We start from the raw sequence: 15,327 nt of genomic DNA, 5'->3' as shown, positions 1-15,327 counted from the left end.
TCTCACGTAGAGCGGCAACCTCACCACGTAAAGTAGACACCTCCACACGCCATGCACCATCGTTATCGCGTAGAGTACCGATCTCCTCACGCAAGGCATTGACCTCATCACGTAACTCCCTTGACTCATCCCGTGGAGGTGGAGAACAGGGAGATAGAAGTCGTGGCATCTTTGTCGGTCGCCTATCATGAGGTGATGGTAGAGAAGAGACTCGATGATGTGACGGGATAGGTGATGACTCTCGTTGTAGAGGTGTATAGTCGGGTCGATCAGGTGATGGCTCTGGGTGAGGTGATGGCTCTCGAAGTGGAGGAAGTGGAGGCTGCTCATCATTCGTGCCATCAAAAAAAAACTGACTAGCTTGCCACCAATCAGTGGCAAGCTCAGCCTCCGTGGGTGTCAGTCTCATTAATGGAGTGTTGGCCTCCTAATAATATAAAAACTAAAACAAAGTTAAACGTCTACTATTAATAACTTGTTTATATATGATAGTATTTGTGTTAACTTACATTATTTATTGTCGCATATGGTATTAAGTCTTCCCAATCTAACATACGTTTCCTCTTCCAGGAAATAGCCCTAGGAATATCATCTGAGGATTTTAATGCATATGTCCGCATGTTGGGGAAAGCCTCGAATATCCAAATCTACAAACAATATAATAACAAACATTAGTAATTGTTAAATAATTAATTATAATTTTGAAAACATTATATAGAAATTCTTACCTTAAAGGCCCAAACAAAGCCTGACAAAGTGTATTTCGACCCATCGCCCCGCAAACTTTTGCGGTCATCAAAGGCAGACGACAACTTAGTCCAGGTAGCTTTCCATATATACGAATCCCACGGAAACAGATTCCATGCATTTAGGTCCTCTACCAATAATATTAGCTCCTGAGGAATAGGTTGTCTGGCCTCTCTGCCTAGAAAGCCGGCATACAAAAGTAGTAGAAGGCATACTCGGACAACATCGACGTCATTCATCCGAGTAAAACCATCTTTCTTATTAAACAATTTCTTCATGTCGTCGACGTGTAAGTTCGGCTTCTCTATTGACTCATCAGGAAAAACCCTGGATAACCATGATGGGCGGGTGATATGACGAGTGTACCGGCCTACATCATCGTGTCCGAATCGTAGACCAGTGATTAAGCAGAACTCCTTCCGCCCAAAACAAGTATACGCCGGTGGAAAATGAAACCATATCTCTTCCTCACCACGTTGTATACTGTCGGGTAGATCGCTAGTCATGGTCTGAAGCCACAAATGGGTCAAACTAACATCTCCACCCGGATGCTGTACTCTCAGCCATGGCCCGATGCAGGTTTCTTCAAACAATTTTCTTTGTGCAGGTGAAAGCTTCGAAGCAATTGTAGTGGCTAGACTAACTTTATTCCTTAATGTCAATGAAGCCGAAAAAAATTTCTACAAAAAAAAATAAACATACCAAGTTAGATATACCAAAAATTACACTGTCAAGATATACCAAAAACAAAACAATAAACATAAATAGTAGTTTATTCTTGAAACTAAAATTTGCAACACTGTTTCTGTCTTTTGGTTGAAATGAAAATCGCAACGAGATAATGAGAATCGCAACGCGGAAATGACTATCGCAATGAGAGAATCGCAACGCGAAATGACTATCGCGACCAGACAATCGCAACACGAAATGAAAATCGCAACCGCGAAATTAAAATCGCAACGCGAAATGAAAATCGCAACGCGAAATGAAAATCGCAATGCGATTTTGGTTTCGCGTTGCGATTTTTATTTCGCGTTGCGATAGTCATTTCCGCGTTGCGATTATCATTCTCGAAACTATTCTTCTTCTGCATTACTTCAACCAAAAGACAAAGCAAAGACAAATACTAACTTCACAGGCTAAACAGTTTAGCAGTATTGGCAGCAATCGAATGAATTTAATAAGAAATCTAAGTGAAATGGTTAATCTATTATTGAAATTACTAGTAAACTTATCATCAATCTCAATATGAAAAACCTAAAATAATGCAAAAATTTCAAAATAAAAATAAAAAAAACTAACCCTCGGAGGTTGATTTTCCATTTCTGAATGATTGTGAGGGATTTTTGACTGTGAATGGTTGTGAGGGATTTCGCCGGCGATGGGGACGGAAATCTTCGGAGATGGGGACGGATTTCGCCGTAGAAAGTGAGAGATGGAGATGGGACTGAGTGTTGTGTTTTTGGGTTTGAGGTTATGAGTTGCGATTACTGTGGACGGTTCATTTTCCGATTTATTAAGAAAAAATACGTGTTTGGAATTTGAAAAAAAAATACGCGTTAATACGAATGCCGCTAAGTAAATCGCGTTGCGAAAGTCAGTATCGTGTTGCGAAAGTAAGTATCTCGTTGCGATTTTTTATTATCGCATTGCGATAGTCAGTATCGCATTGCGATTTTCCCAATTCGCGTTGCGATTTACTTATTCGCATTGCGAATTTCCCAATTCGCGTTGCGATTTACTTATTCGCATTGCGAATTGGGAAAATCGCAACGATACTGTAGACCATCGCAACGCGATTTTCAACTATCGCATTGCGAAAATGCAACGCGAATTTGCGATAATGGATATCGCGTTGCGAATTAGCGATCGCATTGCGATTTTGTTGGTCATTTTGGCAAATCCGGAAAAAATTGGTTAAAATCGTATATTATATGGGATTTTTGGTCACTGAGGTTATTTTCTCTTTTGTAATTAGCTCATAACTTTTTAAATGGGTATAATTTAGTATTTTTCTATATTAATTTCAACCTCATATTTTAAAATTATTTTGATTTGGTCCCTCATCAATATGTGTTATTTAATTTATTTAAATTTTTATTTATAATTTCATATTTGTTCAATTTAGTCCTTAATTTTATATTTTTCATAAAATTGATCCATGATTATTTATATTCTTAGTAATTTACTCCAAAACATATACAATTACAAATTACAATTCAACGTTCGCGTAAGACGAAAATAATTAGTCCAAAACTAAAAATTGACCCGATTTGAACTCAATCTGTATCTGATAAAGATCCAACCTGAATTTTATACACTAATGATGTGACCCGGTCTGAACGAGATATGCCTGAAGTCCATCCGAACCTGAATTAACCTGGTCTTTAACTGCTTCGGACCTGAACTGACATCGATCCGAACTGAAAGTAACCCAACCTAAACCCGAGTGTTATACCCTCTGCTCCGCTGTACGACTCCAACAAGATCTTACCCCAAAGTCACCATGTGAAATCCAATAAATGAATCATCCATACGACCTGACGAATCCACATAATGGGTCATGGAGTAAAACTATTAGGTGTGATACAAATGAAGTCGACAAGTATCCATTCATTCAATCAGTGTTTGTACGTAGAGACTAACTTACGTCCACCATTCATTTAATAAGTTCCCCCATGTAAAGCAACTTCCGATCACCAGACAGTTGGAGGCTTGGAGCGTCGAAAGCACGATCCGTAGATCTGACGTGCCACGTCAGTACAATCTATGTAAAAGACAACACAAAACAAAACCCAAAAAAGAACAACGTTAGTGTGGGGAGGTCTCAGGCTCAGCTAGCCCGTGCTTATCTACTTTCTTCTCATACAAACAAATTTGATTCTCAATCTTCTCTTTGGTCTTTCTCTTGAACGAAATTTCCTTACTTTCGTCATCTCCATTAAAACAAGTCCCACTGTGCTTTTGAGTGTAAAAGGCCATCCATTTCTAACCCAAGTTTATTTCTTTATTAAGTGTCATCGTCATTGGATAAAATTGAGATTTTGTAAACAGATTAAAACAGCAGTGCTTTTTTTAATTTTCGGATAGAAAGATCGAGATGGGATCATCTTCAGGGCAAAGCAATGGAAGCTATGATCTTTCGTTCAAGATTTTATTGATTGGAGATTCGGGTGTTGGCAAGAGTAGTTTGCTCGTTAGCTTAATTTCAGCTTCTGCAGAAGATCTAGCTCCCACCGTCGGTTCATTCTTTTTTTCTTTTTTCTTTTTACTCTTTCATTCTTGGATCTTAGATAAGTTTATAGTAAATTTTGATTTGGGTTTTTGTTTGAATCCATATTTTTAGGTGTGGATTTTAAGATCAAGTCTATTCCAGTTGGTGGGAAGAGGTTAAAGCTTACTAAATGGGACACTGGTATCAACCTCCTATCAATACCATTTTATATTTCTTATTAGTCTACTTGAAGTCAATTGTCTTCTTTATTTTACATTAATCTTATGCTTGAATTTTGAACTTTTATCCATTAAATTGTTTCTGGGTTTTCATTTTGCTGTTAGTGGTGTGCTGGTACTTCTTAAATGTGATGTTGTTCCATTTTAATCTTTGATTAGTTCTCTATTTATTAAAATAATTGTCTTGGAACATGGAGAAATCATATGATTGATTTGTGGAACCATAATGCATCATGTAGCTGGGCAGGAAAGGTTCAGAACATTGACAAGCTCTTACTATAGAGGTGCCCAAGGGATCATACTTGGTAAGTTTATCTTTTAGGTGCATGTATGAGTTTCAGTATTTTCTATATTATGATCCGCATTGTCGGTTTCAATTTACGAATGTTGACAATCCGATTCTCTACAAAATTGTATCATAAGCTTTCATGCGTCTGATAACAATCTTGATTGAACTGAATTCTAGGTCCCTATAGCAGACACTTCCATGAATATTAGCATGCATAATGTTGAATATTGATTGGACTTTCCTCTTGGATCGGTACTTAAAATTACTGCAATCGTGACTTATTTATTGGCTTTGGCTTTAGTTTACGATGTAACACGGAGAGAAACCTTCACGAATCTGTCTGATGTTTGGGCCAAAGAACTGGAGCTCCATTCTACCAATCAGGAGTGTGTCAAGATGCTTGTTGGAAATAAAGTTGATAGAGTAAGCTTCTTCTTGACAATTTCATAATATTGGAAATAACTCATATGCTCTATTCATGATGAAGAAATCTTATGGAAAAAAGTTTGTTAATAAAGATCATAGGACCCCGTAAATAACTCGAAAGTTTTTCCGTTTTGTGTTTTCTCAAACTCTGAAGCATTGATTCCTTCTGGATAGCAGACGTCTTATATTACCGATCTGTTGATGTTGCAAGTCTTGATTTCTTGTATGACGACTCCATCTTGAGTCATTTTCTTTGGATTCATATGCTTCATTACATTCGATTTGTTTACATTTCAGGATTCTGAGAGGGCAGTAAGTAGGGAAGAAGGAACCGCGCTTGCAAAAGAGCTCGGATGCATGTTTCTTGAATGCAGTGCTAAAACAAGAGAAAACGTGGAGCAATGCTTTAAGGAGCTTGCATTGAAGGTAAAGTTTTCCATTTTGAGTCATTTTCGTTTGATTCATATGCATGTTTCTTTGTTTTCCATTAAATGTTGTCTATCGTGTTATGTGTATGAGTTGGTTTGCAGATTCTTAATAGCTGTGGATTTTCTTACAGATAATGGAAGTTCCGAGTTTTTTGGAAGAAGGGTCTGCTGTAGGGAAGAGAAACATCTTAAATCAGAAACCAGAGTGTAAGGCTCATCAAGGCCGTGGATGTTGCTCTTAAATTGCAGAGATATCTTACCATATTTCTTCTTTCCGAGTTGTAGAGTTTCAAGCGCAAGTGAGTTTGAAAGGTTGTTCCTATAAATTAGTGAAAATGAAATCAGTTACTAAAGGAGACTAAACATCAGTGCCACTTTCTTCTTTCCAATGGGAGCTCCTTTTCTATTTTTTTTATGTTATTCTTATGTTCCAATGGTGAATCATCTAGAAAAAAATCTTGATTTGATCCAACCACGAACGGTTGAGAAGCTTGACTTACAATCAACCAAATGAGATGCTACCAAGAAGAAAATGGAAATTTAGATTCCCTAAGATCCAATTGCAGAATAATTTGATCCAAGCTTAGTCTTAAATGGATGAGAAGTACAACTAGTGCTTTCAATAAAAATAAAAAATCTGATAATTTTCATGTTGGAAGAACATATAGCTTGACAAAAAAATACAAGTCGTTCCTCACAGATCAATCTTATCTGCAAAATGCTTTACTAACCAATTCAATAAATTTTAAATTACATTGATCGCCCCACTTTCTCGGGTATCTTCAATGATCATTTTCAGCCCCAAAGTTGAAACTTAAATTGAAAAGGGAATACCAACAAAACGGAGAGGGAACAGCATCACAGCCATCATCACAGACATCAATTTTAAATAGGTTTGCAATATCTTTCCCTCTCTCTGCTGCCACATCCGCCATTTTTTTCCAAGTCATTTCTCGTTGCTCTTCCACCTCTTGGGCTCTGGCTTCTTTCTCTTCAAATTGTCTCTCACACTCATTGAATAACTCGGCATCCATTGCCATTAACACCTTTTGCACATTCACAGTCAACCCGTGAATAGCCTGATTCCAGTGGTTTTGGATATTTTTCTCCAATGCCTTGAAGATAATTGGTAATATCAACTGCCGGTTTTGGGCAATTAAGCTCACAATGTGCTCATTATTCCACAAGAAGAGGGCTTTCTCTGCAACCTGTGCAACACAAATCGGTCTTACGAAGAATTCCGAAGAAAAACAAGTTTTAAAGCAGTCAACAATCGTATAGCAACCCATTCCCTCCAACAATTCTAAATTACGACGAGCACAGTAGAAACCTTACTAACAAAAGTAAATAACCAAAAACAATAAATGTTCCACCATATACTCCTTTGCAGCAGGTAATCCATTGAGGGTGAATCTTAGCTCGACCAAAACAGCTTAATAATTATTCAACCTTATGGTATTTAAGGGAAAATGCCACAAAAGGCTAAAGGGAAAAAAAGAGTAGAAGGGATGTAGGGGAATAAAACAGAAAAGGTGGAATCACCAGACTGAAGATTATGATTAAGGGACCCGTGATGACACTAAAATGTGTAGGATCTACAGGCAACAAGGGTTGCAAATGAACTTCAAACTAACACCATTAAAGAAGAAATTGTTGTTCAGATTTTGGATAGATTATGCCAAAGATTACCATCTATGCAAGGATAGAGAAACAACAAACAAAATTCCAAAGCAACCGCAATTTGATGTTTGGGCCAACATATAACTTTTCATAAACTCTTAAAGTTAACTGATCATGAGGACAACAGTAGAAACTCAATGATGCAAGACACTGCATAAAGCAAAAGCAATCGAATTTTCCCTGTTTTTGGACAAACCTTGGCCAACAGAAACCCTGCCAAAGGATCTTATTCAAACAAGCACATATAAGCTATAACATGGGAGAAAACTGAAACGAATAGCTTACTGAATTGGACGCTGGACAGAAATAGAGAAGCTACTGGAATGTAAACAGAAATGTTCAAGGTTCAAATCTACATTGCTCCGACTCCTAATTTCTGTTTAAATACATGACCAACACATTTTTGGAAACAAGTATCGAGAAATAACCCTTAAAAACCTATTTCCAAAAACAAATAAGAAATTATTAAACTTACATACATGTACCAAAAGTTATAGGAGAAAAATATCAAAACCTGACAACAATTAGACATCAAAATCATAGTTAATCCAATTTTAGCAACAAATCATCACTCTACAATTCTGAATACAAATGGTTCCTAAAGATGAATGAGAACGCAAACTATCAGAATTTTGCAAACCCAAAATGACATATTGAAAAGATAAACGCCCTCATGTATTACCTGAAAATGAGAGCTATTGAGGCAACGAGCAATCTGGCTGAAAAGAGAAACCATACATCGTTGGAACTCGGCAGGCTGAGTTGCTTCAAGTACTTCTTCGAGTTCTGCAAGGAAAAGAACTTCCTTTTGACAATTAGTCAAAGGCCAATACTTCAACAACCCTCTAATAACAGTGTCAGCCAATTTAGAATCCTTCTCAACGAACTGAATTATACAATACGACAACTGCTGGTGATACACTGCTACAGATTTCGCCTTATGCAAAGGAATCAATGCTCTCACTAGAAACAACTTATGTTCCTCTTTCATGGGCAAAGCGAAGCCATTAATAATACTTCCAAGAATCTCCAAAAGCTCCCCAATCCCGTTATGCCTCTCTGTTTCGTATATAAACCTATAGAAAATATTATTTATGGCTTTCCTAATAAACGGACGATGGACCATGAACTTACCATAAATCCTATGAAGAATGGTTTTCAAAAACTCCCTTTCCCTGCGATCTTCTGAATCAAACAAATCAAGCAACTTCATAACAAATGAATGATCAATGTATCTCTTAGCAACCTTAGTGTCTGTATCGGAAGACACTACATATCTCAAAAGAAGCTCGTAAACAACCTGTAAATGCAGCCACGAGGGTTCCAAGTAGCCTTCATCTTCTTCAGGATCCCTCGCTTCTTGGCCCGTGTTATCGTGAGACGCCGGAGGGAGGCACCGGAAAATGTTGATTCCAATCATTTTAATCATCTCTTCCTGACACACGTCCGAGATTTTGCCCGACTCGGATTGGATGAAATCCAGTAGCTCCAGCAGTGTTTGCCGCTTGATTTCTTTTTCACGGGTCGATTTCAAGGTATTGGAGAAATCGAATTGGAAGCGACAAATATGTAATTTTCTCATGAACAAGTTCTGTCTCTCCGAAACGGAGACTTCACGAAATAACGGCAAGGGTTCCACGGTGGTTATCGGTGGTGGGACCATAGGGACTTCAGAGTTTTGGGCTGGAGCGACGACCGCATTGGAGTTTGGACCCGACCCAGGGTTGTTGGAACTTGATGGACCGTACCCGTATAAAGATGTTTCTGTTGAATTCGATTTGGAAGACTTCCGTTGCCCTCCTTTGATAATTTTCTTAAACATTTTGGACCAAGAAAAGAAACACTGATAAGGATTACGTTGAACTAATCGAACTAGGGATGAAAGAACTTGACGGCGCTGGTTCTGCGGCTTCACCCTAAGAAAGAATACTCAAACCCGGATCTGACGGTAACAATGGTTCCTGAAATAATCAGTTGATTGACCGGAAATTTGGAAAGATTCACTCGGAAAAAACAGATCGCCGGAATGTGATCAGCTGATCTGACGGTGTTGCTGCTCCGGCGACCAAGTATAGGAAGGACCAGATTAATGAGAAAAAAAGAGTTCGAGAAGTGGAGGGTAATTATGGGAAAGAAAAGCTGTTTGAAAAATAAAAGAGAAATGATTGCAAAAACACCTTTACAGTAGTTTTATTTAAATAAATTAGGATTAATCTCTTTTTCACATGGTTAATTTATAAAATTACCCAAATTACCTATGAGATTCTAAATTGATCTTTATACTTTACAATGTTCCTAATCGAGTCCTTAAAGTATAAATAATATATTAATCGAGTACTTCATCAACCTAATCTTCAGTTCAAGTGGTAAAGGCTAATTAAAATTTGATTTAAAACATATAAGTTAAATTATAATTACGTATGTATTGATTGTATGGATCATTTAGATCAAACTTTTTGAAGAAAAAGTGTCAATATAATTTAGATAATTTATTTCTTGTTTGACATATTAGATTTAAATTATTCACTTAATGAATATATATTAAACACAAACATAATAACTATATATATATATATATATTGACCATTTGATTCGTATTTTAAATATGATCTATATTATATTTATGCTGAGGCCCTTAAACTAACTAACGAATACAAATGAGAATATGTTTATCTTTATTCATTAACTTTAATCGAACAAACAAACCGGGGTAGAGTTAGAAAATTTATTTTGGGGTGTCAAATTTAAAAAAATACATATTTTAAGATGTTAATTTGTAAATTTAAAAAAAAATTGGGGATGACACCCCTCACATATAGCTGGCTCCGCCAGTCCAAACAAACGTAAACGAACATAAAATTAATTAGTTTATATTCAAATGAGTTTTTTCTTTTATTTCCAAATAATTTTAGGATTTATATTTTCTTTAATTGAGTTGAATATTTTTATTTGAGTTTAAAATTAATTGGGTTTTAAAATACTAATGGGTTTAGGGTTAAAATTTATTAGGTCTGAATATAAACGGACATAAATGAACAAACATAAACGAATGGATTATCGAACGTTTATAAACATAAATGAACGAACAAACTCTTTGTTCATGTTCGTTCATTCAATTAAACGAACATAAAATTTTGTTCATAAACGAACTTCTTGTCGAACGATTCACCAACAGTTCGCTGAACGTTCAGTTCGTTTACAGTCCTACATTTAACATCAAACTGTTGTGAAAACAACTTAATTGGTATGGTATTAATAGTTTAAAAGTATAATTACCTGTTTTGAAGTTTAAGTATAAATTTAAAATGATATAGTGACAAATTATTCATAAATGTATATGAAAATGATTACTTACTGATAAAGTCCCGCTGAACGCATTGCAAACCCGAAACAGGCAACCTTTAAGATGGCCTTTTACCAGCCGGCAACTAACAGTCTTGTCATATTTTAAGATATCTGTCGATTGGATCCATTACTTATCCACTGTTTGTCTGCTACTAATTGTTGGAACATCCCTGACTTTTATGTCTCCAACAGAATCATACGTGTGGGTCAACACTGTTGAGAACTCTTCAATGCTTTTGTGTTTTTGTTTTAAGGATCTGCCAGATTCTTCTAGTTTCAGTCAAATTTTAATATAAAGAAATCTCAAACAGTAGAATTAAGTTGGATCATAAACTAGTTTAGGCATTTTAATGCCGGCTCATCACTCCACGTTTCAATATGATTACAAAGACACCTTTTATATATAAAGTTTTTTTGGAGTCTTCTTTGAATATTTGATCATCAAATTGACATTTAGCCACTGGACTTGTTCACTGATAGTCTCATAGATCAGTTTCTTTCAATAGGAAGCTGATTTCTGGAACTGTAGGGCTCCAATTTTGTAGCCAACTGATCATTCAATTGGTAGGATTATGAAGTAGGATTAATTTATTCTTCAGCCTATACTACAAGGACCAATCAAGTAATTTAACCATTTCGGTAGACAATGGTAGGTGCCTGTTAGGAGAGTGACTATTCGATAGAGTCGAGTAAAAAACTTTTGAGTTAGTCGAGTTGATGAGTCATATTTTACAACTCAATATGTATTTGAATCTTTTTGAGTCAAATTGAGTTTATGAAATTACGAGTCAAGTTGAAAATTTCGACTTTTTCGAATCAAGTCGAATTTTGCTCACTTTTAGTGCCTGTGTATCTAAGGATGATAATGGGTCAAATTTTCACCAACACGAACCTGACTTAAAAATTAAACTTTTCCACTCGCGCTCGCACTTGATCAGGGTTTAGGGGGGCTCCACTTGATCAAATTTTTGAGGTTAAAACTCGGTCCGATATATATATGTAAAATTTATTTTTATTAAATAAAATAAGGATCTAATTTAAAAAAATAATATAAAATGAGATTATTGTAATTATATCTTAATATATTATGGATATTTATAGTATTATATGAGGTCAAATTAATATTTTATTATTTTAATTTTAAATTTAAATTTGACTCGATCTCATCTATAAAATAAAATATTAACCCAACCCAAATTTAAATTAAAAAAAATAGTATATAATAGATCAAATCAAAACTTGTTGAATTTAAGTAAAATACATACGTGTGTATCAACTCTTGGATTCGCATCCTCTCATGCTGATCATTAAAAACAAAATTATGAACTTTTGAAGTGATACTTACAATCAAACAGCTAAAACAAAATAAACTATGTTTTCTTCCGGCTCCAATGGCTTCCTCGCACGATAATTCCTACCAAACACTAGAGGAACGCTGAGGGGGACAAAACAGGAGCGTTGTACTAGACAGTTGAAATAGTAATGAAAATAACTGGATTAAACCCAAATTCCACCACTAGTTTGTTGTTTCTTTTTACCATCCCAATTCTCACGTTGTTATGAGCATGGAATCAGAGGACCTGTTTCCTGTCTTAAACGGCCATTACCTGTTCTTTGATTGGTCCGACTCGACCTTTATCCTTTTGTCTCTCCCTAACTTTGAAGTATCTATTTAGGCCCCACCATTTCCCTTTCCGCACCAACTATTTGCCGGCCACCTCTCGGATTATAAACTTGTCTCTCTTTGCCTCCATTGTTGGCATCCTCCAAGCTTTTCCTACTTTCTATAGCCTTGCTTTGCAGCGACTCATGGCGGATCCTGGAAAGATGGAAGAAGGGCTAGCTCGTTCAAAAGTGAATCTTGAAGGAGAAGACAGAGAGATTATGGGGGAAAAGGAAGACAAGCTGGTTGAAGAACAACAACATTTGCAGTTGCAGCAGCAACAACCATTAGTAAAGCAAAAGACCAAGAGGGTTGCGACCTTGGATGCCTTTAGAGGACTCACCATCGTGGTAAGTGTGTCCTTGCATGTCGCCAGTAATTACATTGAGTTTTTCGAATTCAGTTCTATCGTTGTTGATAGTTTCGAATCTCGAATTTTCGATCTGTGGGTGTAGCTGATGATATTGGTAGATGATGCCGGGGGAGCGTATGCTCGGATTGATCACTCACCATGGAATGGATGCACACTGGCTGACTTTGTCATGCCTTTTTTTCTATTCATTGTTGGGGTGGCCATTGCCTTGGCTCTCAAGGTACAAATTTAAAACGATTCCCCCTTGATTTTCTGGTTTTCTTATAAATATTACCTGTTGCAGAAAATTCCCAAGGTAAAGGATGCAATTAGAAAGATATGCTTGAGAACTCTAAAGCTTCTATTTTGGGGAGTTTTGTTGCAAGGTACTCATCACTCCCAAATATTTCGTATTTGTATACTGTATTCGTATCCGACACATACTCAGATATATAACTCCGGGATATAATTCTCCAAATATATGAAAAAAAACTTGAAACAAATCTGGAATATTGCAATTGAAATCTGCAGGTGGATACTCCCATGCACCAAATGATCTCGTTTATGGAGTTGACATGAAACAAATCCGATGGTTTGGAATCCTCCAGGTAAATAACATCTTTCATCTTTAGCAGACTCGAATGGTGATTGAGTAATTTCGTCTTGAAAATGGATCCATCAGCTAATTATGAATGTCTTATGTGTAAACAGAGAATAGCTTTGGTTTACTTCATTGTAGCTTTGATAGAGACTCTCACCACAAAGCTCAGACCAACAGTTTTGAAACCTGGATATTCATCTATTCTCACTGCTTACCGCTGGCAATGGTAAATGAAGACACAGATTCTATGTTTTCAATCATAATCGATGCTATTTGAACTCTCCTGAAGTTTACAATCCTTTTGTCTAACTGAAAATCTAGGCTTGGAGGATTTGTTGCTTTTGTCATTTACATGGTCACAACATATTCACTATACGTCCCAGATTGGAGCTTTGTCGTAAAGACAGACGATGAAACAACACGATACACGGTATTGCGAATATTGTATCTCAAAAGCTTAATGCATATAGCTTAATGCTTTTGTCATTTACATGGTCACAACATATTCACTGTTCGTCCCAGATTGGAGCTTTTGTCATTTGTTTCTTTTTTTTTTCTGCTCTGCTGTTTTAAGGTAAAATGTGGGATGAGAGGGCACTTAGGACCAGCTTGCAATGCCGTTGGTTACGTCGATCGACAGGTTTGGGGCATTAACCATCTTTATGCTTATCCAGTCTGGAAACGCCTAAAGGTTAGTCCTTTATGAGCTTCAATCTGCAACAGATTAGTCAAGTCATCACTGCTTACCATCTGATATTTTACTTTGTTTCAACAAAATTGTAGGCTTGCACTCATAGTTCTCCAAGTGAAGGTCCTTTGCGTGAGGATGCGCCGAGTTGGTGCCGTGCACCATTCGAACCAGAAGGCTTGCTAAGGTTTTCTTTATTTAACCGTAACTTCATTCTAAACATAATCCATATGCAGTGATTTTATTGGTTCTTGTTCTTTCTTAGTTCGATTTTAGCTATCCTTTCCGGCACTATCGGAATCCATTATGGACACGTTTTAATTCATTTCAAGGTTAGAAACTTTTGAAACTATAAAATGAATCATGGAATTGTAGTTTCCAGGGAACTGAAAAATCAAAGTGTTCTATTTGTAGGGTCACTCAGAGAGGCTCAAGCAATGGGTGCCAATGGCACTAGGCTTACTTATTGTGGCCATCATTCTTCATTTTACAGATGGTAAGGCTCCTGAAATCGGTTTCCATTAAACTACGTATAGTCGAAATCTAAAACCCGAGTTTTTTATCTCTGCAAATTTGTAGCCATTCCCATCAACAAACAGCTTTACAGTTTCAGCTATGTGTGTTTCACTGCCGGTGCAGCCGGGATCATATTCTCAGCATTCTACATCCTGGTAAAAACAATTCATTACTCTTGAACACATCATATTCTTATCCTTCAACGCTAACTGATCCTATTTTCCGATGTTCCATTGGTGAAATGAATGAAACAGATTGATGTTTGGGAGTTGAGGACACCATTTTTGTTTCTTGAATGGATAGGCATGAATGCAATGCTGATATATGTGCTTGGGGCGCAAGGCATCCTTCCTGCATTTGTAAACGGATGGTATTATGAGTCAACAAATAATACCCTTGTAAGTAACATCAATCACCCTTTCTTTTAAGATTAAAAAGCACTAATTGGATATTCACAATTTCATGAAATTTTCTGTATATATGCTCAGGTCTTTTGGATCCAAAAACACGTTTTCAACAACGTGTGGCACTCGGTGCGGTTAGGGACCCTTCTGTACGTGATATTTGCAGAAATTGTGTTCTACGGAGTCCTTTCAGGCATCTTGCACAAATTGGGCATATACTGGAAGCTATAAGAAGTACAGAGATCATGTTGTATGCTAGGTTTTAAGCATTTCTGTTTGCTTGTTAAAAATGATCACCTGTTTGCTCATACTGATTAAGTTTCTAATTCCCCTTGCTAAAACCAGAGGCATATCAACATGAAAATGATTGAAATAGCGATGTTAAAGAATAAACCAAAGCTGTTTCTCATGTTATATTGTGTTGCGTTGAACTCTAAAAAGGCATCCATGATTTGCTGGTTAAATTGCAGTCTGATAACCTTTGGAGTGATCCCAGTGGTTAAGGGAATTTTACTCTCTTAATGATCCGGTTTCAAGTAACGGAGTCTGCTGCGTGCGTTTAAATCTAATTCTTTTGAACAAAAAAATTAAGTTGCAATATAAGATTGCGGAAAACTCAAAACTTGTAACATTTCAAAAACTTGGGTGTCAAAATCTGATGAACTAGCCAGTTACTTAAAGATTTTAGAGGGTTATTAAATAATAAGCAGTCAAGGATGATGGCATAAACAGAAA

General features: G+C 36.6%; 3 protein-coding genes across 5 annotated transcripts; 2 read left to right on the top strand and 1 right to left on the bottom strand.

The window, feature by feature from the left end:
* Nucleotides 1-3,571: 3,571 nt before the first annotated feature.
* LOC120116705 (ras-related protein RABC2a-like) lies at nt 3,572-5,751 on the top strand. 3 transcript variants are annotated; one of them, XM_039137115.1, is made up of 6 exons: nt 3,572-3,989; nt 4,094-4,162; nt 4,440-4,505; nt 4,791-4,912; nt 5,222-5,341; nt 5,475-5,751. In XM_039137115.1, the coding sequence occupies exons 1-6, from the start codon at nt 3,848-3,850 to the stop codon at nt 5,583-5,585; spliced, it is 630 nt and encodes a 209-aa protein (XP_038993046.1). In that variant the 5' UTR covers nt 3,572-3,847; the 3' UTR covers nt 5,586-5,751. The 3 variants fall into 3 exon arrangements, with proteins under 3 accessions (XP_038993046.1, XP_038993045.1, XP_038993047.1); XM_039137114.1 differs by having other exon boundaries at nt 3,576-3,989; nt 5,213-5,341; XM_039137116.1 differs by lacking the exon at nt 4,094-4,162 and having other exon boundaries at nt 3,576-3,989; nt 5,213-5,341.
* A 152-nt stretch (nt 5,752-5,903) lies between these two features.
* On the bottom strand, nt 5,904-9,146 carry LOC120116770 (serine/threonine protein phosphatase 2A 57 kDa regulatory subunit B' beta isoform-like). The gene is made up of 2 exons (XM_039137183.1): nt 7,706-9,146; nt 5,904-6,551 (listed from the first exon to the last, which is right to left on the bottom strand). The coding sequence occupies exons 1-2, from the start codon at nt 8,843-8,845 to the stop codon at nt 6,126-6,128; spliced, it is 1,566 nt and encodes a 521-aa protein (XP_038993114.1). The 5' UTR covers nt 8,846-9,146; the 3' UTR covers nt 5,904-6,125.
* Nucleotides 9,147-12,143: 2,997 nt separating this feature from the next.
* On the top strand, nt 12,144-14,931 carry LOC120116771 (heparan-alpha-glucosaminide N-acetyltransferase-like). Its single transcript, XM_039137184.1, has 13 exons — nt 12,144-12,381; nt 12,487-12,624; nt 12,688-12,769; nt 12,915-12,991; nt 13,095-13,210; nt 13,306-13,414; nt 13,559-13,675; nt 13,768-13,859; nt 13,938-14,004; nt 14,087-14,168; nt 14,252-14,343; nt 14,443-14,586; nt 14,677-14,931. The coding sequence occupies exons 1-13, from the start codon at nt 12,178-12,180 to the stop codon at nt 14,821-14,823; spliced, it is 1,467 nt and encodes a 488-aa protein (XP_038993115.1). The 5' UTR covers nt 12,144-12,177; the 3' UTR covers nt 14,824-14,931.
* The last annotated feature ends 396 nt before the right edge of the window (nt 14,932-15,327 follow it).

The sequence above is a fragment of the Hibiscus syriacus genome, unplaced genomic scaffold (assembly GCF_006381635.1).
Source record: "Hibiscus syriacus cultivar Baekdansim isolate YM2019G1 unplaced genomic scaffold, ASM638163v2 tig00110303_pilon, whole genome shotgun sequence".
In the NCBI taxonomy this organism is placed as follows: Eukaryota; Viridiplantae; Streptophyta; class Magnoliopsida; order Malvales; family Malvaceae; genus Hibiscus; species Hibiscus syriacus.
The sequence above is the reverse complement of the archived record's forward strand: the minus strand, read 5'-3'. Positions and strand labels throughout refer to the sequence as shown.

What these genes read in the sequence shown, in the direction of transcription:
- LOC120116705 (XM_039137114.1), top strand. Translation starts at nt 3,848, where the DNA reads ATGGGATCATCTTCAGGGCAAAGCAATGGAAGCTATGATCTTTCGTTC. An exon ending in GCTTACTAAATGGGACACTG is followed by an intron (nt 4,163 to 4,439) that starts GTATCAACCTCC and finishes TGCATCATGTAG; the next exon opens with CTGGGCAGGAAAGGTTCAGA. An exon ending in TTGGAAATAAAGTTGATAGA is followed by an intron (nt 4,913 to 5,212) that starts GTAAGCTTCTTC and finishes TTTACATTTCAG; the next exon opens with GATTCTGAGAGGGCAGTAAG.
- LOC120116770 (XM_039137183.1), bottom strand. Translation starts at nt 8,845, where the DNA reads ATGTTTAAGAAAATTATCAAAGGAGGGCAACGGAAGTCTTCCAAATCG. An exon ending in TCAATAGCTCTCATTTTCAG is followed by an intron (nt 6,552 to 7,705) that starts GTAATACATGAG and finishes TGTGTTGCACAG; the next exon opens with GTTGCAGAGAAAGCCCTCTT.
- LOC120116771 (XM_039137184.1), top strand. Translation starts at nt 12,178, where the DNA reads ATGGCGGATCCTGGAAAGATGGAAGAAGGGCTAGCTCGTTCAAAAGTG. An exon ending in TTAGAGGACTCACCATCGTG is followed by an intron (nt 12,382 to 12,486) that starts GTAAGTGTGTCC and finishes CTGTGGGTGTAG; the next exon opens with CTGATGATATTGGTAGATGA. An exon ending in ACTGCTTACCGCTGGCAATG is followed by an intron (nt 13,211 to 13,305) that starts GTAAATGAAGAC and finishes CTGAAAATCTAG; the next exon opens with GCTTGGAGGATTTGTTGCTT.